The sequence below is a fragment of the Primulina tabacum genome, chromosome 2 (assembly GCF_025594145.1).
Source record: "Primulina tabacum isolate GXHZ01 chromosome 2, ASM2559414v2, whole genome shotgun sequence".
NCBI lineage: Eukaryota > Viridiplantae > Streptophyta > Magnoliopsida > Lamiales > Gesneriaceae > Primulina > Primulina tabacum.
In genome coordinates, this window is record NC_134551.1 from 2,734,396 (window position 1) to 2,759,258 (window position 24,863).

Below are 24,863 nucleotides of genomic sequence, written 5' to 3' on the forward strand. Positions count from 1 at the left end.
AGATGACATGGTGTAGATCATGACATCAAGATATGATAAAATAATAATAATAAAAATAGTATAATAAATATGTAAAATTGTATTAAATTATATTTATTATAATTCATTTTACGAATAAAGTATTCTTATTTTCTAAAAGAATTTGAGTGTGAATACTAAACAAACGAATATATAAGGGTTAATGGAGGGAAGCTAACAGTTGCTAAAAAAGTCCTATATAAAAAAAAAAGGAAACACCAACTCCCTCCTCCTCACTCCAATTATATGCATTTTGTTAATGGATGTTCAAAAAGGCCTCCTTCCTCTAAATTGGACTTATTTTCACCAAGAAAAGGTAATGAGAACTTCTCGCTTGAATCTCTACACATTCTTCACGATCAAGAATCATGTAAAGTCCTGTCAAATTTACTTCTTTTTCAAGAATTTACGGTCTTAATTTAAGCTGGGATTTTGTAAACATTTGGTTCTTGAAACAGAGTATGGACGATTGGAGGCAATCTTTGCTGCTGAACATGGAGCTGGAGGAAGAACTCAGAATCAGAGATGAACAAATTGCCCAACTCCGAGAAATGCTACACGTAGCCATTAAAGAGAGAGACGAAGCTCAAGAAAAGTGCCAAAATGTGTTCTTTGAGAAGATTTTGATTCAGCAGAAATTGAACCAATCTGCTCCGATTTCTGGGGTTTCGAGCGTTGAAGAAGATGATCCCAGAAAAGGAATTGAATTCAGTAATGTTTTCTCATCCTCAGATTGCGACGAGAGTATTGTTTCGTCTCCACCCCACTTCCAGCCGCCACCAGCGCCACCGCAGCCAGCAGAAGAGGTGGAAGCAGAGCTTCCCATCTTACTCGACAGGCCATTGCCAGAAAAAGGGAAGCTTTTGCAAGCAGTGATGAAAGCGGGGCCCCTTCTACAAACCCTCCTCCTCGCCGGGCCTCTCCCGCGGTGGCGCCAGCCTCCACCGCCCCTTGACACCAACCAGATCCCGCCGCCGCCGGTGGTGATCCCATCATCACCAACGCCTCTTCCAACTCTATTGTCCAGTCAATCATCATTACAAAACAACATTTTGAAGGTAAATAGGAAGAGGGGTCTGTCTGAAAACCCCGATTCTTCTCCCATTGAGCTGAAATACCAGAAGGGATTTCTCCAATCGCCATTAATGAGCTAAATTATTAGCTTTTAGTGCTGTATTTTATGTTTTTCAACTCCTGCAATTTCTTCTAGTGATTAGCTTAACAGTAGTTTGGATGAAATGAAGCTGGACAAAATTGAAGATTTTGTTGTCTGCTTTTTTGGCCTGTAATCTGGTTGGAGCACTGTCTCTTTCGTAACGTACAAAGTAGTGTTGCCATATCAAAAGATTTTAATTTTATTTGCTTTCCGCCATTAGAAGCACAGTGGATCGCAGTTCCATCAGAGAATGAAGCCAAAGTAGATTTTTTTTGGGAATGAATATCAATTTTAAATCATAAAAACACTGAAGTGTTTGAACAATCTTATTTGGTGTCGGGGATAATACAAACTGGTTGTTTCTGTCTATTTTAGTTAAGGGAGTGTTTGGTTTGGGTGATAAGGAGGGTTTATTTTTTTTAACCCACTTTATCCTTCGTTTGGTATGCGTGATTATTTAACCAAGTCAATACTTCCTATGAATGATTAGGTTATATTAGGTGGGTTAAAATAATACCTCCTCACCCCTTAGGATTATTTATCCAACTCTTAATCTTTCCTATTTTTCCAATTTTACCCTTCTCCTATATCCAAACTCACCACCACTTCCCGCCACGACCGCCGCCGCCGGCCGATCGCCACCGAATGCCGACCGATCGCCGTCGGCAGCCGCCGAGAACCAGCCGACGCCGGACCACCGACCGTCGCCGCCGGCCGATAACTTCCTGCCTGCCGACAGCCGTCGACGCCGTTGACTGCTGGCCGCACCGACGTTGCCGCAACGTGGCCGTAGCCGCCGTCGTCGCCGGAGTGGAAGAAGAAAAAAAAAAGACGACAATTTTGTCCTTTCATCAAAAAATTCAAAATTATCCTACACTTAAAAATCATATCAAACATAACACCATATATTACATTCCTACAATAATAATTTTCTTTATCATTTACTTACTAATCATTAGTTTATTTTATCTTCCAAATCAAACGCAGCTTAACAGATTACTTGAGACTTGAGATAACTCCTTTATGAAGAAACAATTACTAGAAATTGGATTTTTTTTTTTTTTCAGTCGTTGGATTTTGAACTTGGTTGAGAGACTTTGAAACCTTTTATAAGATGAGTTATTAACAAAATTATTCTATTTTTATTATTTTAATTATTCAATTATCCAAATTATTTAATTCTTAATTCATAAACATGATACTGATTAAATGTGTATTGATATAAACTTTACCACTTTAATTACAAAACACATTATTTTAATTATTTTATTTAAAAGAACCATAAATTTAAAAACATACTTTTCGATTCTTTTCAATAATAAAAACTATTTATGACTAATGTTCACACTTATATACTCGTTTCTGTTTATAATATATAGTCAAACCCACTTTCAACTCTCAAACAGAAATCTAATTATTTATTATTCGAAAAACAAAAAATAAAAAAATAAAAACAAAGAAAAAAAAACTATTATATAAAATTAATGTTGAGTTGTATATGAATATAATAAATCTTTAAATGGAGAGACGGCCAAGACCACAACGTGTGAAAGGCACGGTTTGGCTGCTCGAGTAGGTTCCTACATATCAAATTTGGGATCCACCTCCAAATCCTTTTTTTTTAAAAAAAAAGCAATTTCTTTAATTGGTAATTTTATCTTACATCAAATACTTTAATTTAAATGTTACCTTCTCGAATAATTAAATCTTCCAAAAGCTACGCAAAAATTATTTTGCACGTTCTACGAGACGTGACTACTAATTACACAAGTTTTTCAACAAAAGTGCATAAATAAAGACAATTGTATTATTTACCCCTTAAACACTCCATCCACCCCTAGAATTTCAAATTTATGATTTCCCCAAGAGCTTATTGATATTTCCTTTTAATATATAATTTTTGTATAGCAGAATTATATATGTATGAATGCTATTTTTCAAGAGAATAACATAGATACAATCAAGATCAATGTTCTAAAAAGTAATAAGTTATAGACAGGTGGTCATTCACTTGAGCTACATTTTTTATCTCAATATTTTTTTTGTTTATCACCATATTTATCTAATAATTCTTTTATATCGGATTTAAAGTCAAAATCAATGTCTTATTGTTCTTTTTTATCTGATACAATTTATCACCATATTTATCTAATAATTCTTTTATATCGGATTTAAAATCAAAATCAATGTCTTATTTTTCTTTTTTATCTGATACAAATTGATAGAAAAATATTATAAACAGTCTTTTAAAAAAATAAAACTAAAAAAAAATCTATATATTAAATTAAACTCACGGCCTAGACAGTCTAGATGACTGATTTTTTAACATAATCCCGAGAAATCACCTTTCTAAAAATCAAGTTGATAAACTTAGACGATCCTGAACTTGTAGAACATTGATAAGTTACAAACATTGCACATGTTATCATGGCTGAAGCGCCGGTTTTTATTAAAAAGGATTGAGTACAGAAAAACAGAACTAAGTCAATGTGAACTCTATTCCATTTTTTTCAGCTTCATTGATATAAATTTTGCTACTAAAAAAATATTCCAATTTTCTCCTACTGAATCATAAATATGTGTGCGGGGGGGCAAGGATTGGCAGAAATTTGGCGCGAAAGGCGGTTGGAATTATAGGCAACCGAACCCCAATAAAACAAATCAAGATTGGTCCACACGGTAAGATAAAGAGAAGAAAAAAGAAAGAAAAAACCATTGAAATTCAATGCCCGGATCACATTTTCTCGACTCCAACATTCTTCTACCCCTAATTTCCACAAATCACAGCACTCACACTCATACTGTACATGGACCCGCCAAGTCATGCGACCAATAATCATCTCAACCCGCTCTCAAAAGTGATCCATTTATGAAGTTGATGAGCAATTGATCATTGACCAAGAATTCGATTCTTTCTATCAATAACTTCTTGAACGACTTATCACACAGGGTTTGTCTAGTATGATCTGTCTAGTTAACATAATTTACACACTATTACATTAGTCAGGAGATTTACCCAGTTCACACTGAAAGATAGCAACAACGTTTCCCACGTTGTATAAAAATAATAATAATTGTCTCATCTCAAATGAAAAAATTATAAAATTGTAAAAGAAAAATATGTAATTTCTCTAAAATTTCAAATCCGATCATCAGATGTATGTTGGCAGTTATCTTACGTGGCATTCCGAATACGCCTCATGAATCCATAGATTCACAAACTCATATGGCAAATATTCAAACATGCCAACCCAAACAAACAATCAACGGATTGCTAACAGCTATAGTCCACAGCAAGTTCTGTCTTTTTTTTCTAGTTTGGACAAAAAGGATGGATAATCACATGCAGGTGTATTCTGTCTGTATGTCATTTTCTTTCTCCGCGTGAAAGCCACCAACAAACACACCCAATTATGGATTTACGAAAACTGGCAATAGAGAATTTTGAAAATATACAATAGACATGAGAATGTAAGAACGAGAGTCAAATTAACTGACAACTAATATGAATTATGCAGCGGGTTATGTTAGCACAACTGAAAATCTTACTAGGAAATGAACACTCAAATCCCTAGCGTGAGCTGCCAATTCTGTAACATGGCTGCCATCCTGCAGATTAAACAAGTCAAAAATGTTATTAAGTTCCAAGTTTCTTACACTTAAAATCGAAGTTGAGTACCCCTATATAACGCACAAAAATAGGAGTTCATAAAATAACTTAAGTGAGAGGTGGAGAAAGTGGGACTACCAACATTCCTCAGGATTCGCTACTGCGATTATTGTAGTTGTGGTGGATAAATTTGGTTCAAATAGCTTAAAGGAAGCATGCAACATGGGTCGAACATCAGTATAATAGACATTTTTCCAGTGTTTTGATGGGTGAAACACACATAATTTGACTGGCAATAACATATATATTGCAAAAAGAAACCAGCTTGCATTCTTTTGAATGAAGGAACCAGCTCCATACATCAAGGAGAGAGGCATTCTTTTCCCTATCTCAATCATCCTCGTTGTAATCTTGATTATCTCGTTGATTTTATTTCTGAGCATTATACATATCGGCAACCTGATTTACCAAAGAAATAGCTTAGATTTAACACCTTGCCAGCTTCAGACAAAAAATGAAAAAGAAGCTCGACTGAAACCAAGAAACTGTAATATTCATTTACCATATCAGATGACGATGCCTGCTCTGGATTCTTACACGCAACAAGCATGGAAATCGTAGAGAAATTCCCTAACAAAAACAAATTTAAAGTGAAAACAAAAGAGATGGGATGTCATCCATTCGGTTCATAGCACAAATAAATTAACATATGAAACCTATAACTTGTGAATTTTGTGGTGGTACCTTCTCAGGATTTACAGTACCAATTGCAGCACGATGAACAGGGCTGATAGTTAGATCTGCAGCTTTCACCTCACAAACCTAAACGAGAACGCAACTGATACACTTAATCATACATATATAGAAACATTTAAATTTTTGAAAGAGTGGGCCTAAAGGAATTACATTTCCTAAAAAGAGAATAAATCTATATAAAGGTAAAAAAATTGGAAATCTTTTTTGATCACCCCTGTCAGAGATCTCGTCTTCAACAGAAAAGTTTAATATTAACGATAGGAACACTTTCAGTTCTTTGCTGCTATTAGTCAAGGACGTAGCTGTGCATGTAAATTATAGAATACATGAAAATTGTACGTAAAGCACACATAAAGCAAAAGATGCAATTGCTACCTCAGTTGGTTCGAACCACACATCTGACTTAATGAATCTGAATACCAGTAATACGACTGGAGATTGCATACACATCAAGCATATAAAGAAATTAATTAATACAGAAAATACACATCCATTCCGATTCATAAATATTTGAATTAAACAAACCTTTGGCTTGGGAATTACTTTAGAGCGAAGACAGGCAGAACGTTCTTCAAGCAAAAGACAGTGCCTAAAGAGACAAGTTTCCGTGTTTTTTTAGTAAAAAAGGAATAGAAGCCAGCAGATAAGTTATAACTAGCCATCCAGTGACGCCAATATGTCGGCTGATAATAGCTAGAAGCAGAACTTACCGATTTTGCAAATGCTTTGAAACTCCTCTTTGTCGTTATCGTAACAAGCAAGGAGAAAGGCGCCATACACACCTATAAGAAAAAACACAAAACAGCCGATAATTCGAGAAGTAACTAAAATTAACTGTAATTTCAAATCTAAAACAATCACATTTTGTAAGCAAGATAATGCATTAAAATGGATACATGCATAGCATCAACACATATTTGATCTCAACTGAAGAAAGTATATATGTGAATTACCGGTACATTTTCCCCTTCCATGGAATGCAGCAACGGGAACAGATCCAAAGAATCACCAATACTGCAAAGCATAACTATTAACTGTAACCTGGCATATATGCAGTACAAATTCAGAGATAAGCCCTACCTCTCCATACAGTCCTTTTTCAATTTTAACCATTTATTAGACCTTTTTGAAGGCTCATACGTCGCATATCTATTCAAGGTTTTGATAATCGGCCATTCAGAACTGAAAAGAAGAATTAGTGAGTATCATGAAAAAGTAAATATGTCAATAGTTGACAGCTTTGACATGGACAAAGGAATTTTGAGCTTTGAACAAAATACACGAACAGCAAACAAACCTTAATTTTGAATGTAGTGTGCATCTCAAATTTATCATGACATAAAACCATAAAAATTAGAATCACCTAGAACTAACAGCATCTTCAAGAAATTTTTGTATTTCCTCGAGATCATTTGATGTTAGTGCAGTGGCAAACTGAAAAAATCCAACTTCCTCCTGAAATGACTTGTAAAGATTCTGCATATATACACACTCAAGTGAGTAATAAAACACTATACATCATAAAGAATTTTTTTAAAATTTAAAAAAAAAACTGATACAAAATAAAAAAAGGACTCTGATTGAAAGATTATAAACATCAAAAATAAAGTTGAGTAAAAGCATAATTATTGTGACAGAAACAAATTTCATATATCTATCATCAGATACTTATGATATGTAAAATATCATTAGAAGTTGTTAAAGTAAATTAGAGAATAGTAACTGCAAATCACCAGGTTGAAGATTCAGCATTTTATACAATAAGCTACACAAAAGTAAAATTTTCAAGCACAAGCTCATAAAGCAAAAACAAACATACCTTAGCTAGCAAAAAACATGTAAAACTTGAAAGACAGAGTGTGTGTTTGGCTGTGCTCTTGATTCAACCCAAGAGTTCAACCATTGTTTCGGCAATATAATTCAAACCACCTTCATTACTTTCTTCTTGAATTTTTTACGCTCCACATCAATTCACAATTCTAATCAACTATCCAAATATAATAACTACACAATCCTCGCTAATACTCTTTCTATCTATCAGTCAATACATTATTTTACCTTATTCATATAATTTGTTTAAAAAATTATATCCTAACAATCTTCAGACATTTATTGGGTTGAGTTAAGAAAGCTTATGCTGTCCAATTCAACAGTATCACAACCATAACGATCATGTGAAGATGGCATAGTCACTAAAAAGATACCGAGACAAACATCATTTATCACTAGTTCTTAGCAGGGACAAGAGTCCTAAATAACTAACCCACAATGGAAATCATACCTCTCTACGAACATTAAGTAGCTCCCGTAGAAGTTGTTGGCCGTTAAGATAGAGAATATCAAAGGCATATATGTTTTTCCGAGCACGTGTACTGAGAATCTGCAGAAGAAACAATATCTACAATATATAAACATCTCAAGCCAAAAGTCTGATAAACATGATAAATGATAACCATAACATTGGTTAATACAAAACAAACATAAAACGATAAGCAGGTGCTGCATGAAGAACTTAAAATTGCGGCATTTGAATGAGCAAAAATTATAATAAATAAGGTAACATTGAGACTTGAGAGAAGCACTCAAAAGAATTCATAAAGGAAAAGGTTGAAAGTAGAATGTTAATGACCTGTTTAGCTTATTAATTCAGAGAAAATATCTAAAATTATTTTACATATTCTTCATTCCACATTCAGATCCAATTTCCAACTTTAGATGAACCAGCCCATTCATATAATAGGTAACTTCAGAATAAAACTTCAAATTTCTAATTAATTTGAGTATTTTTTAATCCATACTCGGTTCCAATATCTAACTTTTAGAACAGAAGTTGAAATTTCAAAAATCAAAACCATATCCATTCTCAAATAATTTAGTTAAAAACATGTCTTCTTAAAGGCAGATATCAAAAAGAGGACTGAATGTACACAACATAACATGGTTATAAAAAGGTTCGAGATTTGAGCAACTATTTTCTAAAAAGGTTATTTGATATGGAGGGCCAAAACAGGATCCAGTACCTATAAAAGTTATGCAGCATCAATCATGTTTTCAACCAAACATCTCAGGCTCTGCCTAGCCATCTTGAGGGATTGGAGCATTTATAAATACGAAAGTTACAAAACCACTGTTTTCAAGAGAGACAAGATGCGTAAATAGATCAAGCTGTTCGATTGAGGATAAAAAATTCAACAAGAACCATTGGTGTTTAGAAAATTAATCCTCATAAATTAAATCCAAAAGTTTTCACCTGGAAAGGCTGGATTTTCTGCTTCCCTCGGTCATATGCAACCAGTTCACAATCGAGTACAAATGATGTCACAGAAGGCTTTTTAATCTGCACTAAAACAGTCAACGTTGAGCACAAAATCTCAAAATACACACAGAACAAAAATATCTAAAAAGTATATAATTCCATATCTTAACTTAGTTCACTATGAGGAAAATAAAGAAATGAATAATAAAACAACATTATCAGCATACAATAACTTATAAAGAATCCTTATGCAAAAAACATGCAGGATCAAAATTTCTACCAATTCAGAAATGAGAGGTAAATATGATCGCTAAATCAACACAAAAATCAACAAGACCACCAGAGCAGAAAGTGGAGATGGGGATCCTCAAATTGATGAAAACATACACATATTTTAGTGAATCACATGCTCCTCTCATGACCACATATTTCTTAACTTACTATGTTTCGTGTTCAACTCACCGGCTCAACTGAACAAGGACCACAAACTATAAATACTCAACTTCATGAACCAAGATGGGCCAAACTTCAAGACTCCAGTAACTAACAGTTTTATTTCAATCAAATCAGCTGTAATATAGAACTAAAAAGATTAAAACATTCTTTTTTTGGATTAAAACAGTTATTCTATAAAAAAACAGGCACCGGACATCTCGCACTTCAAGTCAATTGAGAGACCAAGCAAAGTGGTATGCTGCACTGTCAAGGAAATTCGCACAAACAGCGTGAAACTGGATGATGTCAAGAAGGATTTTAAAAGGGATTTTACATTCACAAATCTAGTGGTCAATAGACATCTAACAAGCGTCACGTTCCAATTTCTAGGCAGAGGAAACATCATATATATTTTTATGAAATAAAGACCACCTAGTGACAGCAGCAACAACATCAGGAAACTTTCCAGTATTTCTTTCAGCGTTTCTACTGTATATCTCAACTGAATCATCCTCCATGTAATGTATCTAAATGGGATATAGACAATTGAAGCATAAATACCGCTTCTTAAAAGCCTGAACTCGAGGATATAAACATATTTCTTTAACAAGGTATCACTACCTGTGCACGCTCTCCATCATACTTATACTCACAGGTAAACTCCATATCTTGAAACTTTTCCACAATTTCAGATACTTCTTTTGTTGGTTTATCTAACATGGGTCCAACTGGAATACCAGGAGAAAAGCTACATGCCTACATGAGATTCCATACCCCCGCAGAAAGAAGAGCTGGGATTATTTTATCATATACTGGAATTACAGAATATACTTGTTTAACAATTTTTGTGGCCTGACAGAAAGATTGTATGGAGAAAATAAAGATCAACTCAAAAAATGAAAGCAAATTACAAATATGATAAATTAAATATATTTAAATTTGCTACAAGAAATTAAACATAGGTAAGATGAAAGTAAATTTTAAAGGCGCAAAAGTACAGATACGAAATGTCATTTTCATTAATGGAGATCTTTACCATATCAATGAAGTGTCGAAATGGAAAAGCACAGGCTGAATATTTCCAAGTCACGTAGGGTACGAAATCTTATCCTACCACTGGCTAAAAGGGTTAGAGTAAGCTGTAATCTGCTTGATTACAATGACAAAGTCAGTAATTTTACAGTACTTGAAGCAGAGACCCTTCCCATGAATGTAACCACATCAAGACATAACTTTACAATTGTTTGCAGCTCAAACCATGCATGGTCAAATTTTCAATTTTCCTCTTTGTTTCTTTTTTTTAAATGAAACTAAATTTTATTGATAGGATAAATATTACATATTAAGCGGATGAGTAATCCGCACAACCAATTACCAACCAAACAAAAGAAGACTACCCTATTATTGTCATGCACATACAAATTTCCAATCCCTAATCAATTCTTAACAGACAAATGATTGAAATCTTTAATATTAGTCGTCCAACTAGCCACCCTGAACTTGATCTTCTCCCAAACTTGGTCCACTTCGTCGGACTCCTCTTTGAATATTCTGTTATTTCTCTCGAACCAGATAGACCAGAGCGTACAGTGTACCACCAAGTACCAGAAGATCCTCGTTTTTCTGCTTCAATTTCCTCCCGGCTCGATAACAAACAACTCTGCTGCCCTCCGTGGAAAAACCAATTCGAAACCCAATTCGCGCAGAATTTTTGTCCAAATACCCTTTGAGAAGGAGCAATGAACCAGCATTATGATCCTGATTTTCTTCTTCCCTTCGACATAAAGAGCACCATTGCGGGCATAAAACACAATTCGGCCACCGTCGTTGCACGGAGTCACAAGTGGGTAATTTTCTCAATGTCCACAATCCACGAGAAAATTTGAACTTTTTTAGGGACCGGTACTTTCCAGATATTAGCATGATAAGGGAAACAAGGAAAAGAGCAAAATGGAAAAAAGGAGTTGTAAAAATATTTGACAGAGACCAAACTCTGAAGTCTCCCACACCCATATCTAATCTAACCGAATCTAGAACCCCTAAAAGATCAGCAAACTCACTCATTTCAACCTCATTTAAATCTCTTCTAAACCGCACATCCCACTGAAGGGTAGGATTAAGAACACTAGACTGCACTTCCAAGAAACAATTGATTGGTTTGTTAGTAGAGGTACAAATCTGAAAAATAGATGGAAAGTGCTCTTGGAACGACTGATGCCCCCCTCCCCCACACATCTTCCCAAAATCGAATGACATTTCCCTCTTTTACCACCCCGGCCACCAGTTGTTGAAACGCCACAATTTTCCTCTTTGTTGATTATAGAATTTACCAAATTTGATGTAAGATATGCGCATCCTTTAAGACATTACTTCAAGTTTCTTCTGGGTGGGTACACTTCTATCATTTTTTTTCTCTTTCACTAGGAGGGGATAGAGCAGGCAACCATGGAAATATTGGCAGCACGCTGCTTCGAGTCAGAATATAAGCCTGGAAAGCCCTTGATTCCAGTTTCTAATTCCCAAAAATCCAAGCATCAATAAATTTGAATGATTTGCACCCAGACGACAAGGTTCATCTGAGCATATTAGGATCATGAAATGGAGAGGGAGAGTAAACTCAGCACTGAGGATAGCACCAGCAAAAAAACAATGTTATTACGCACATAATTAACATAGTGTATCCTCCAAAGAGGTTAACTAAGAAGCAAAAGCGTAGAACATAGATTCATTCCTTAAAGAATGGTGAATAAGTGGTAATGTGGATTCTTCAAATAAATCCTACATGGCTCATGATAGTATCAATTTAAAGAACATATAAGAGTAGCATACGAAAAATCATTTCAACCCCTTCCAAAAGACCATGAGTGTGAAGCAGTTTTCATGTATGTAAACATTTAACAAGAATGTATAAAGACCCGTGTCAACATTGATCCAAAATAAGCAGCTTGCTTTAAGAAAATAACAGTGAATTCAAAAATCAGAACATCCTTCTCAATTATTTTTCAAGTTTTCACTTATTTATCAACATGTATTTACCAATTAGAACTTAAAAGAATGAATTTATCTCGAAATGCTATCGAGTTTAACGAGTGAAACATAAAAAAAAATCAAGTTCTTCGAGAAAAAGGCTAAAAAATCTAGCTATGGAGCAATTTATTACTGGATCGAGCAGTAAACTAACTCCAGAATAATTAAAACAAAGTCATTCTTGTTGCAGTAAAAAACAGTCAAGAAATATCTATCGCTACATATTCGCGGGCCGTAAAATGGCCTTATTTTCCATTGTGTTCTCAAACACACAAACTGCAAAGGATAATAGTCTACTTAAAGCATTACAACATACCTCTTCCAGAGGATTCTCAACCTTTGCAGGAGGTGATGACTGCTTCAGAGAATAAACTGAAGCATGTCCAAGTGCGGTCAAAAGAGTTTGTTCTGCCAGCCCGCTACGCAGCTTTGTCTGTATATATCACTAAAACCAGCTTTACACTATACAACAAGAGAACCAGAGGAACTACGAACAATGCAATCAACTGACCTGGAGTAAATGAATCAAATACTGAGGTTCACAATCGGTGGCTGTGACTAGTAGCGGTTTTACGTGACTCTTCTTCTTATCTTGACTGTCCTTACCAGATTCCAGCCAACAATCACAATTTATGCAAAAAACAAATACTTAATTTCAGAACTCAAGAGGCCATCACTCACTGCGCCACGAAAATAACAACTAATACAACCGAAAAGCTCAGAACAAGTAACAAAAACAAAGTGCACATCCACATAAACATCTACATATATCAATTATGACAGTTTGAGTAGCATGAGCTTTTCTGCATAATATGTGACGAACAGATTGCACCCTCCTTCAACCAAAAGTACAACGTTCAATGACAGGTATCAATGAGAGTGGGTATAAATTATGGACAATTAGACGTCAATGTCCATCTGCAAGGTACATCTTACAGATACTAATATTGACAATGACATTTTAAATAAAATGACATTCCATCAACACTAATGCCATATTTAGTCAAAGGTGGGCTGGAGCCAATTGAAGGGTGAGGCATCAAAAGCCTTTATTGGAAAAAGAAACATCGGTGTCTTGAATTAATTTGGTGTTGGAGACTAAATAACAGAAGGACAAAGATGAAATTGGAAGAAGTCCAATTAACAATATTACAGCAATCTTTTATCTAACTCCTTTAGAAGTGGAAGATTTATGGACCAAAAATAGTTGAAGTTCCCATTTTTATCATATGAACACTAAGAATAAATTATATAAAAAATGGTGGGACTCTTTAAGCAAATAATCCATTGACATTGAGTTGAGTTAAAAAAGCATAACAGCCCTGACTATAAACTCTCTCTCTTGCCCCACACCTGCCCCGTCTCTTTCCTTCTCCCTCTCCCTCTCCCTCTCCCTCTCCCTCTCTCTCATGCACACCCAAAATTGTATTCGTTACTACATGAGCAAAAAGGCCCAATATTATGATTTATACTCTTTCGTCTACTTTATCTGTTACGTGAAAATAAATCTCACTGAACACATCAAGAATGTCCCTTAAGATTTCGAAATGAAAAAAGAAGATATCTTAAGAGGCAATTAAATTCAGTTTAAAATGGTTTTACTTTATGCTAAAATATCAATGATCAAAAATCACATATCTTTAACAATCAAGGCATGCGAAAAATCTGCAACTCCGAAAGATAAGTACATAATGAAGAAACTGAGATCAAAGTTGTATCTTTATGAAGCCATTCGCTTGACTTCGTGTCTCAAAATCATCAGTAAATACCCAGTTCATATTTATTGCATCATGTTTCTATAATTTATGGTGAAGATAATAAAAATAAAAATTCCACTACATTTCCAGTACAGTTATGTATAAGTGCTACCGCAGCCCAACAAAAGGAATAATAAAAAGCAACACTAATTAAGCATATCAAATTTCATCTTGCATCTAACCGGGGGAGTGAGGGCCCTATTCTTGGATGGTGTAAGTTAAGTCAGCATTGACAAATAATTGTTTCAAATAAAACAAAGGAAGATAAAACATCTGAACAGAGGACAAATCTATAACAGACAAGTCACAACAGAAACATCTTCTTCGACCACAAATCATATAAAAGAATAACCAAACTGCACTCAAGTACCTTGGCAATAAGCCGAAAAATATAAAAAAAAAACTTTGGAAACAGTTAATGCTTCTGGTTTGCGCATCAAAGATTGGGATGATCAACTGGCTTTCGCAATAAGACCCAGATCTCCAAGCTCCTATAATCAGTTAACATTGAAATGATGAATTCAATAAAGTCCTTGATAGGAGAAGATGGAAACGTTTGACAAAGATAAAAGCAGGTCCATCATAGTTACTCATAGCAAAACACATAAAAGCTAGAACAAACCAAAATTTGACTGGGAGCACAATCGACCAGATGATCAGCCACTCAAACAGCATAAAAAGATCACCTGCATTTGGATGAACTACGTGCATACCACCATAATCACATTCTTCACTCCTGAACTGATTTTTTCATTGCATATATGTCTGCCATCATGTGGATAATCTTATTAAAAAGTTTCATATGTTTACTTGTTTCAAAGTATTTTTGCCAATGAAATTAGAAGTGTTGTCGGCAGACAGGCGCATCTGAAATTTGAGGAATACAGAACATCTTCAGACCTTTTGTTGATGATACAGAAAGTATTTCTCAACAAAAATAAAATAAAATAAGCTTTCCTCTTAGCTTTAAGCTGCATCTGCATTGATTTTCATTATAAACTCATGTTTAGTTAAAATCCATGCTTCCTAATAACCACAACGAAGATGATGCAATTTAAAAAAGAAAATAAAAGTTTCAAAACTTTCACTTACACTCCAACAATCATCTAGAATAAACTCATCACATTGTATTGCTTCTTAATATGTGCTTCTTTTGCCCCACAAGCCTCTGCAAGGGCCTTGATAATTGAGGCGTCCCCAATTCCTAGCTCCAACTCCTCATGCGCGGATGCAATCCTATTTGCCAAGAGGTACACCACAGACACTAAATCATCCGGTGTGGTCTCGATCACAGTCCTGAGCATATTGTACACGATCTCAGTAACAGCAAGTCTCCTGGATTCCTTTGATATAGCATCAAAAGCCTTAACTACGAACATAAAAGGCACCCTCTCTCCCATTGCCCAATATGATGCCCTATTCACATTGAAGTTCGCAGCTTTTTTCTTCAACTCCAGCTAAGCTCTCGTCAGGACTAATAGACAACCTGGGCTTCCTCACCACCACGGAGTCTTTATCCGAATCAGCAGTTCCGAACCCACCCTGTTTGGAGATTAATTCTATATTTTTAATCTTCTCCTGTTCGAGCTCCCCGATGCACGGGTATCTTCAGCTACGGTTGGACCAATTTCAACTTGTTGGCCATCTTTTGACAAAGTCTCAACAAGAGCATTTCCAGTTTGGTCTAAATTTGAGCTCTTGGGGCTCAACTGGCCATTCTCCATAGCACTTTTGATCGGTTTAGTAACGGGACTACCTGAATCACTAGCATTAGGATTCAAACCAGAAGTTTGTGAAATGCCAGCGGGGCTTTTGCGCTTTCTGGGAGATTGCTGCGGCTTTCTGCTGCTGTGACTGCTTTTTCTTGGGAGCATTGGACATCAGGACATCGAATGCAGAGGGGCGAGAGGTGGACATGGTCTTGAATCTAGGGTTTGACCTCGCAAAGAGGAGCGCAGTTTTCGAGGAAAATGAGACTAACAGTTTGATCGGGAGTAGTTTCACGGGGAGATTGAGATATCGATGGAGCAACAGAGTCATGAACCGGGTGAAAGCATCAACCGGCGGTTGGAGGAGGCGGCGAACTGATGAAATGGCGGGAAATTCTGAGAGTCGTAACTTGATTAGAATCTCAAACCCCTTGAAAACTCCAAATACGAAAAATTTGACTTAAATATAAAAAAAAAAAAATAGACTCAAAAATATAGAAAATTTGTATGATGTTTGACTCACTAGTCCGAGAAGATATTGATAAAGAGAATCGAATTATTAATCGTTAATCAAATGTTCATATATTTCATTAACTCGAATACCTTACAATATTTATCACGATTATTGATCATATCACAAGCAGATATGACATATTTTCATTGAACTATATGTCACGATCTTTTATCATAACACAAGAAGGGGAAATTTGATCCTGCAAATGTTGTATTACCTTCTATGTAAAATCAATTATCAAGATTTCATGTCAAACTCACATAAAAATAATATGTGATTAAATATAGTTCATTACACCACAATGTAGTAACAATGTAGTATTATCCCATGATAGGTCGAAGGACCCGACAAGCATATATGACATGTTTTCACCGATCTATAACAGATAGCAACAATCCATTTCAATCTATATGGATTCTATACATTCGCGATTCACTTTCAATATTATTTACAAGTTATTGTAATTTGGCCTCTCCATTTTCGAATTATTGCAAAACAAGGGCTCTTATAAAAAAAAATTGTATTGGCGAAACCTGATTTCTATTTTTATTTTAAAAAATAAATGGTTAATCTGTTTTAGAATTCACCAAATTCGATAGTGGATTCTAGCTTTTATCTTTTATTATTTATTTATTATTTAATAACAATGACCATTTTCTCAATAACAAGGATCATCGTCATTATTCTCAAACACTCTTTAATTGGTGCAATTATTTGGCTCAAATGCTACAAAAGATTAGAATCATAACTGTGTCATATCTTTCGTTATTTTATCGAACGTTGGCTTATTGTATTACAATAATAAGTGATTGATAAAAAGTACATGGGTATTTTCAAATTATTATTAAATTTTCTTGCACTAAAATGTCTATTTCAGCCCATCTTTACGACAACTAGGCCTACCATTTTTAGTTTAAATGCAGACAACGTAGAGAAAAGAGACAAATTTTATATTTTACTATATCCTCGAAAAGTGAAGTTTGATGTAAATCAAATGACGCATTGCTGTGTGTGTGTGTGTGAATAACAATGTAAGTAGTTTGTGGAAAGAAGCAAAGAAAAATAAATTTACTAATTTGGAGTAAGGAATATATTTAGATATGTAAAAATATTTGTTAGTTAATTAAAATAATTTATTCTTATTCTTATTTTATCACGTTGGTTAAGAAAAATCATGCTTAAAATATCTAGTCGGTTTTCATATTATACCAAAATTTTATAATATAATATTAATAATAATGTAGTCAAATTTCAAAAACCTAAACCAATAATTCAGTCACCGTAAAAAGGCAATAATCAAAAGAGAGAAAATACATGCAATATTAGGGAAAAACAAAATCTCTACTCCAAATAAGCTGCTCCCTCCATGACCGTTCACCTGTCCCTTTCTTCCTCTTCACTCTTTGCTTTCTTCTACCAATACTCAATCATTCCCAAGGTCTGATGTCCTTCGCCAGCGCACTGTGATTGCTTGTGGTGGGGAAGAGGATAAACTACTGATGGCTTGATGCATTTAATGCTGGCGTGTCCCAATTTGAAATTTTTTTAGCTTAGAGGAACATAAGCCACATATTTTTTTCTTTAATTTGGGGTCCCGTATTGTCGTTCTGTAACTGGGTTTGGTTACATGTTAGTTGTTCTTAATATTTGGTCTGGGTTTGTGTTTTCTGGTACATATATGTATGCGTTGACTGTGGGGAGAGATTAAGCTATTTCAGATCATCGTTAGATCTTTCTTGAACTTCAACGTGTATGGATGGGAGAAAAATCGAAAAGGGTTTGTTGGGTTTTCTTTAAAAATTTATGATAATTAAGAGCTTTCAAAGTTGATTTCTGAAATGGAGGGTAGAACGAGTAGACAAAGGCAGGTGAGCCCAGAAAGAGCTATTCTATGGAGTGAAAAATCCCCCAAATACCGCTACAACCATCAGCATCCACAGCAGAAGGCCAAGGTTCCGGTAGTTTACTACCTATGCAGGAATTCACAGCTCGAGCATCCGCATTTTATCGAAGTTCCACTTACCTCCCCTGATGGTCTTTACTTGCGAGGTATCAAAAAATTCAGTTTGATTGTGGATATTTGTTTAAATTCAAGCAATTGGTGTCTGAGATTTTCTTGAATTTCGACTTCTTCTGCGTACGGTTCGAAAATGCGGCTGAGAGCTTAATTGGTTGAATTTTGAATTTCGTGTTTTAATTTGGAGATGTGACTGAAATTCTTGATAGCTTGCATTCTGTGTTTGTTTTGAAGATGTGATCGAAAGGCTTAATTGGTTGAGAGGCAGAGGCATTGCCTCAATGTATTCTTGGTCTTGCAAGAGGTAAAATGGATCTATTGAACTTTTTATCGTCTGACTTTGAATTCACATTTATTTGTCTTTAGGAGAGCGTGCTAAAAGATTTTAGTGTAAATTTGTGAATGCAGGAGTTATAAGAATGGTTTTGTGTGGCATGATCTTTGTGCTGATGATCTAATCCTTCCTGCTCGTGGGAATGAATATGTTCTGAAGGGCTCAGAGTTCTTTGAAGAATCCAATTCTGGTATGCAGGATTTTTTGTTCTAGCATAATGTGCAAGCTTTTTTAGTACAGCACGGCGTAATTGCATACACTCTGTGGCATTGTTTTGTTGGTGTATTGTAAAGTGGTGGGAGAAGTTAGACCCGTGGTTGATACCTAGTTATGAAGTTTACGTATATTGGCATTGGCCAAGGCATTGCTCTTGTCCTAAACAATGGAATTGAGAAAGCAACACCATAAAACCGTACGTATGGAATTGGGGGAAAAAAAAAACCGTACGTATGGAATTTGTGAAAGGATAATGCAATATTTATCTCACTCTTACATTTTTATACTCCTGAGAGGGGGATTGATGCAGAAATATATTCACTTTATGCAAAATATGAGTTAGCCCTATTGTTTTATAGGCCGCTTTAGTCCTGCTGGAGCTGTCATATTAGAGAATCAGAAAGCATTACCAGAACCACCTTCTGTCAGAAGTCAGGAGGAATCGTCTTCTTCATCTAGCTTGAATGAGAGAGCTACAAAGAATTCTCAAGATGATGAAATATCTCCTCCACTTCAACGTCCTTGCTCGTTTGCCTTGTCTCCAGAGTCTAGCACCGGGAAAAACTCGCCTTGGAATGGTTCTTTGAGCCTAACAGAGTACAAGATTTACGCAAATGATGGTCTTGCCGATGCTTCAACCCAAACAGAGGAGAATGCCAGCAGAACTAGTCGAGTTCGAGGTACTTGTACAAGAGGTGTTTCAACTGATGATGGGGCGTTAGATACTGAACCCAACGATACTCATCAAAGACAGATAGTTCCTACAAAAGGACCTGAGGAAATTTGCAGAGATGTTGTTTTGCCACCTCCTTCCACATCCAGTGCATCATCAAGTGGTAGGGTAAATTCTAGCGGTAGAGTAAACTCAAGTGGTAGGGTAAATACCTTAGAGGCTCTCATTAGAGCTGATGCTATGAAGATCAACAGCTTTAGCATTCTTGAAGAGGAGGAATTTCAAATGGCATCCAATGTGAGACACAGGGCTTCAAATATAATAATGCAATTAATTTCTTGCGGTTCATTTGCAATGAAAGATCATAGCTTTGGTTTCATTCCAACTTACAAGCCAAGTTTTTCACATTCCAAATTTTCCTCCCCGTTGTTCTCAACTTCATCAATGTTGGGAGATCTTGATTGCCTTGCAGAGAATCCTCGTGTAAAGAACACGAAATTGGAAGATAAAGGATACTTTAGTGGCAGCTTTGTTGAAATGAGTATGTACAAGGAGGGAATACCCACTCAACAACGATCTTTATCAGACAAAGCTGACAGGTCCGTTTATCTTCTCTGTTCAGCTTTACATTCGGTTGGCAACCCAACTGGTGGTGGGTGAGGTAGCAGGCAGGTGCTATTGGTCCTGCCCGACCCTACGCTTTTACATGCACATACATATTTTTCCTATTAGGATCTAAGAAATATTGACTAATAGAAAAGGAAGACGGATTTATTTAATATGAAATATAATCTAAGAAATATCTCAGCCAAGGTTAGAATCCTTTTACAAGAAGACTACACTCACTCTCCTTACCCCTAGCACAAGCTAGTAAATACTCAGAAGGACAAATTAACAGAATGCCTCTAACCTGCTACGACTCCCCATTTTATTCTACTTCTCTCACACATCTAGATTCTTCCATGGGCATTGAGACTCTTGGGCCTATGTCCAATATATCAGGGTCCATAATAATGTAGTCCCTAACATTTCCCGATGGTGTATATGACAAAACACAAGGATCTTCCACCCTCCACAAAATAAAATAGTCTAAAAAAATTTGACTTTTAACTTCGGCACTAATTCTAACTCCTGCCAGTGGGCAATCTCATGGCTGAGGCTTCAGAAACTTTTCTTTTTCATGCGATCCCATGATTACTCGATGCCATGAGTTGAATGTTTTACAATGTCGTGCTCGATATATATCTCTCTCTATGGCTTAGTGAATTGATATGTTAGGTAGTAATAATCCCCATTCTCACAAAACTTTTAGATTTTCGCTATGTTATAAAGATTATTGGGTCATGAAATTGCTGTGTAGACTTGTTAAAAACGTGAAATGATCTCTTGCTTCGAGGATTTTACCATTACCCTTTCAAACCAACGTTTTCTTAAATACTTGTATCTTCTCTGAGATGAATAAAATCATTTGCCGAGCAGAAGTATTCAACAAATTGATCTTGTTGATTACAAGGAAGAAGGAAGTTCCATTCGATTAAAGTGCATTCCAAGATCCATAAAGGCTTCTTTAACTACCAAGCCAAAAAGTGAATCTATGAGATCTCCTCTTTCCGATGTATCTAGAATCTCATCTGATGCAACAGAAATTTCAAGAAGTATTACATCTGGAACATCCGACGACGGGAGCAAGAGAAGCACCGAGCCTCTCATGGGACAAAAACAATCAATGAAACCAGAATCCTGCAGAAATGGAGAGGAAAATGTGATCAAAATCGAAGAAAGTTAAGTTCCAACTCGTCTCAATCTTTAGTTCTTGCTCTCAAACTTATTAGTTAACTACCTTTTTTTATTCACATAGCTGAGATTTTTGCTTTCTCGTTTTCTGAAACAGGCTTGCTTCTGGAGCTCGGGTTATAATACAATCCAAAGCATCGTACGAGGGCGAATGCAACTCTTAGGGGGCATGTTTGATGATTTAGGAGGTAGAAATTTGTGCAGAGTCCATGGAGGCGGTGTGGCTACCTTGTTCTATCCAATGGCTCTCTCCATTTGTTGTCGAATTTCTTGTGAGTCTGTCGTCTGCGAACATGGGTTACAAGCTGTGGAAACTGGAGGAGTTTGCATTGGTGAATGATTTTGAACCCATACTTATGGTTGGATCTAATGGTTTCAAGTGGATCTTTTATCAAATTCAGAAGATAATTTAAAATATATTTATTTTATTTCTCACGATTAGTTTATGGAATAAATAATATCATTCCCTACATGTATTAATATTTTCTAAACAATTTTACTCGTTGGACTTTTATTAATTATTAATTTTCGTTTTCAATAAGATATGCTGTCTTCGTTATTTTGATTTATAGTAAAATTGATTTGTTTGATAACTGAATCAATGGATTGAGCACTCCAATTTATGTGAGTGATATTTCTGACCTTGTTTAATAGGATTTCGAGTTAGTCGATGAATTTTTCTCATATCACAACATTATATTAAGTTTCAGCCCGAAAAGAAGTTTAATAACAAAAAATTACTATTCCACATTATAACGAAAGTTGGGAGAGAACTATTTCAAATATAGCATAGAAAAATCGAGAAGATTACAATATATTTATCAAGAAGGGCTCCAACTGCAGTTTACATGGTTAGATTGTATCTAAATTTCTTTCTATGGCTGAATTTTTAAATTTTTTGGGAATACTTTCCAAAAAATCAAGAATTTTGCTCCCAACATAAATACAGAATGTGGTTGTCCTTCATTCTCGACATATTTTTTCTTGGTACCACCAATTACAACTCCCAACAAGAAAATAATTTCAAACAAATTAAAATAATGGTTTAATCTATATATATATATATATAGCTTTGTTGAACCAGTTGTGAGTGGACCTATGTCAGCCGCCCATATGTTATTCTTATCCTGGCACCACTATCAGAATCAGAGTGAAATTTTAGTCTATGTTTTGTTTATATTAATTCATTATATTAAGGTGTTTTTTTAAAACTTATTATAACTCAAACGCCTATTTTAACCACTAACATAAAGTTGTTAAATAAGAAAAGATTGATATGAAATGACATTAAGTCCATAAAGGGTTCTCTCCTTCTTCCCTTCTCCATTAGTTCTACTCAGAAATCGAATTTTCCAGCGTAAAATTAGGTTTTAAAAGCTCTTGCATTATTATTATGATGATCGTCGTCGACGTCGCTATCATCATGATCATTTATATTTTTATTTATTAAACTTAGTCATAGATAGTATTGATTTGATCCGCCAAGAAGATATCAAACTAAATTTACATATATATAACCCTCTTATTTCAACTAAATATAAAATAATGTAAATATTAATAATAAATATAAAAAAATGACCCATCGGAATCTATTTGAAAATACCTCTGCATATATTTCAAATGGCAATTTTTTTCAAAAACCAAAATTTATCTACCACATATATCGTATGTACTTATATGACTAGTATATATAACGACTGTGGAGTGGATGGATAGATATCAAATGAAGTTGATATCTCATTATCTGTCAGATTTTAAAATAAAACAAAAAATTTGGTGATATAATATTACTCATTAATTTTATGAGATATATTTTTTATTGAGATCATCTATATAAAAATATTATTTTTTATGTCAAAAATATTATTTTTATATCAAAAATATTATTTATTATTATAAATATGAGTATAATTGATTCATCTCAATAATAAAAATATGTGAGATCATATCATAATAAACCCAGAGAGTTAACATACGAACTCCAACATGTTTACCATTATTCAATAAAAATATAATCATTCACTTAAATATAATAATAAAATAATAATATTGAATCGTAAGAGGTTGGAAAATAGATATAATTGAAGTCAAAATCAAAATACTAATCTATCATGTGGAATTTTTTTTTGATTTTATATATCTGTATTTATTATGGCAAAAATTTATGTGAGACAGTTTCACTGGTCGTATTTTGTGAGACATATCTCTTATTTGGGTCATCCATGAAAAAGTATTATTTTTTATGCTAACAGTATTATTTTTTATTGTAAATATAAGTGGTGTTGACCCGTCTCACAAATCAAGATTTGTGATACCGTCTCACAAGAGACCTACTCATTTATTATTTCTTAAGATATACACAATTGATATATATATATATATATATATGATTTTCAAATGTTGGCAAATATTTGGCGTGATACTCAAATTAAAGATACTAACATAGTGCTGAGAGTGTTGCAATCCTTTTAATGACTATCACCTTATATAATATACATGTAATTTATTCTATTTTTTTAAAATATACCTCGCGCGGAAAGTATCGATGAAGTTGTTATCATATATATTTATAAGAATATGTGATGCCGATGAATATTTGAAATAAAGAACAAGTAAGTGAGTTTCATATATAAAATCAAAATTACATATATTATTTTAAAGTTGTTTTATAGATTTTCTTTCTTCATTTTAATTTGAATGTTAGAGAGTTTTTGTCGAGAACATTTAATCACATGTTTGCTTAATTTACTTCGGGTAAAAATTGCTAGAAATGAGAAAATTAAAGTTGTGATATTCAATTCACAACTCATTTATCAGTCATATATGAAAACCAAAACGCAAAATAAGCAAAGTTTCGACCCAAAATGACTATTCTATGTATGTTTTTAGCTAACTAAGTACTCATTTCGTAGACCTTGAAGAGCTAGACCTTGGAAAATTCTTAATATTTTTAGGCAAAAATTTGTGTGAGATGGTCTCACGAGTCGTTTTTTTTTAGAGTGATATTTTATTTGGTGCATCCATGAAAAAGTATTACTTTTTATTCTAAGAGTATTAATTTTTATTGTGAATATCGATAGGATTGACCCGTCTCACAGATAAAGATTCGTGAGACCGTCTCTAATATTTGTCCGTGTTTTGAGTCCATCGTTGTCCCACGACTTGGAGCATGAGAAATCGACGGATTGTGCTTTTATGACCTTTCATTTTACAAGTTGTAAAATTACATCGAACAAATTTAATAGAAGTTTGGCTAATTTAGATTTATATAATTCAAAGATTGAATCACGTAATTAACAATCTGTAATAATTCGACATTATTCATGCCGCACATTGAATTTGGCCAATTAATTTGTATGGCAGTATTGCGAGTAGAAAGAAACTAGTCTATAACCAAAAGGCAACTCTGGTCAACGGTCAGGTTAACCGAGTCGATAGTTCCACTGAGCAGGCCGATGACCGGTTTGTAGTTTGACGGTTGAACCCGTTGGTTCCATAAAGGCTAGTTGAACCGTGGGTTCGGGATGATTTTTTAAATTTTTTTTTTCATTCTAATGTCATGAGAAAGAATTAATGGTATGCATGGACAAC

General features: G+C 34.6%; 2 protein-coding genes and 1 pseudogene across 2 annotated transcripts; 2 read left to right on the forward strand and 1 right to left on the reverse strand.

Moving 5' to 3' along the window:
* The first annotated feature begins 207 nt into the window (after positions 1 to 207).
* LOC142537266 (uncharacterized) lies at positions 208 to 1,375 on the forward strand. The gene is made up of 2 exons (XM_075642815.1): positions 208 to 334; positions 477 to 1,375. Exons 1-2 carry the CDS (start codon positions 278 to 280, stop codon positions 1,170 to 1,172), a joined length of 753 nt encoding a protein of 250 aa, XP_075498930.1. The 5' UTR covers positions 208 to 277; the 3' UTR covers positions 1,173 to 1,375.
* A 2,814-nt stretch (positions 1,376 to 4,189) lies between these two features.
* LOC142524917 (DNA ligase 1-like) lies at positions 4,190 to 16,182 on the reverse strand (annotated as a pseudogene).
* A 1,354-nt stretch (positions 16,183 to 17,536) lies between these two features.
* Positions 17,537 to 21,758, forward strand: LOC142524922 (protein SOSEKI 3-like). Its single transcript, XM_075629085.1, has 6 exons — positions 17,537 to 18,287; positions 18,490 to 18,559; positions 18,664 to 18,779; positions 19,165 to 20,077; positions 20,958 to 21,259; positions 21,370 to 21,758. Exons 1-6 carry the CDS (start codon positions 18,077 to 18,079, stop codon positions 21,393 to 21,395), a joined length of 1,638 nt encoding a protein of 545 aa, XP_075485200.1. The 5' UTR covers positions 17,537 to 18,076; the 3' UTR covers positions 21,396 to 21,758.
* The last annotated feature ends 3,105 nt before the right edge of the window (positions 21,759 to 24,863 follow it).

Coding starts and splice junctions, on each gene's coding strand:
- LOC142537266 (XM_075642815.1), top strand. CDS start 278: ATGGATGTTCAAAAAGGCCTCCTTCCTCTAAATTGGACTTATTTTCAC. Junction 335..476: donor CTTATTTTCACCAAGAAAAG/GTAATGAGAACT, acceptor TTCTTGAAACAG/AGTATGGACGATTGGAGGCA.
- LOC142524922 (XM_075629085.1), top strand. CDS start 18,077: ATGGAGGGTAGAACGAGTAGACAAAGGCAGGTGAGCCCAGAAAGAGCT. Junction 18,288..18,489: donor TGATGGTCTTTACTTGCGAG/GTATCAAAAAAT, acceptor TTTGTTTTGAAG/ATGTGATCGAAAGGCTTAAT. Junction 18,780..19,164: donor CTTTGAAGAATCCAATTCTG/GTATGCAGGATT, acceptor ATTGTTTTATAG/GCCGCTTTAGTCCTGCTGGA.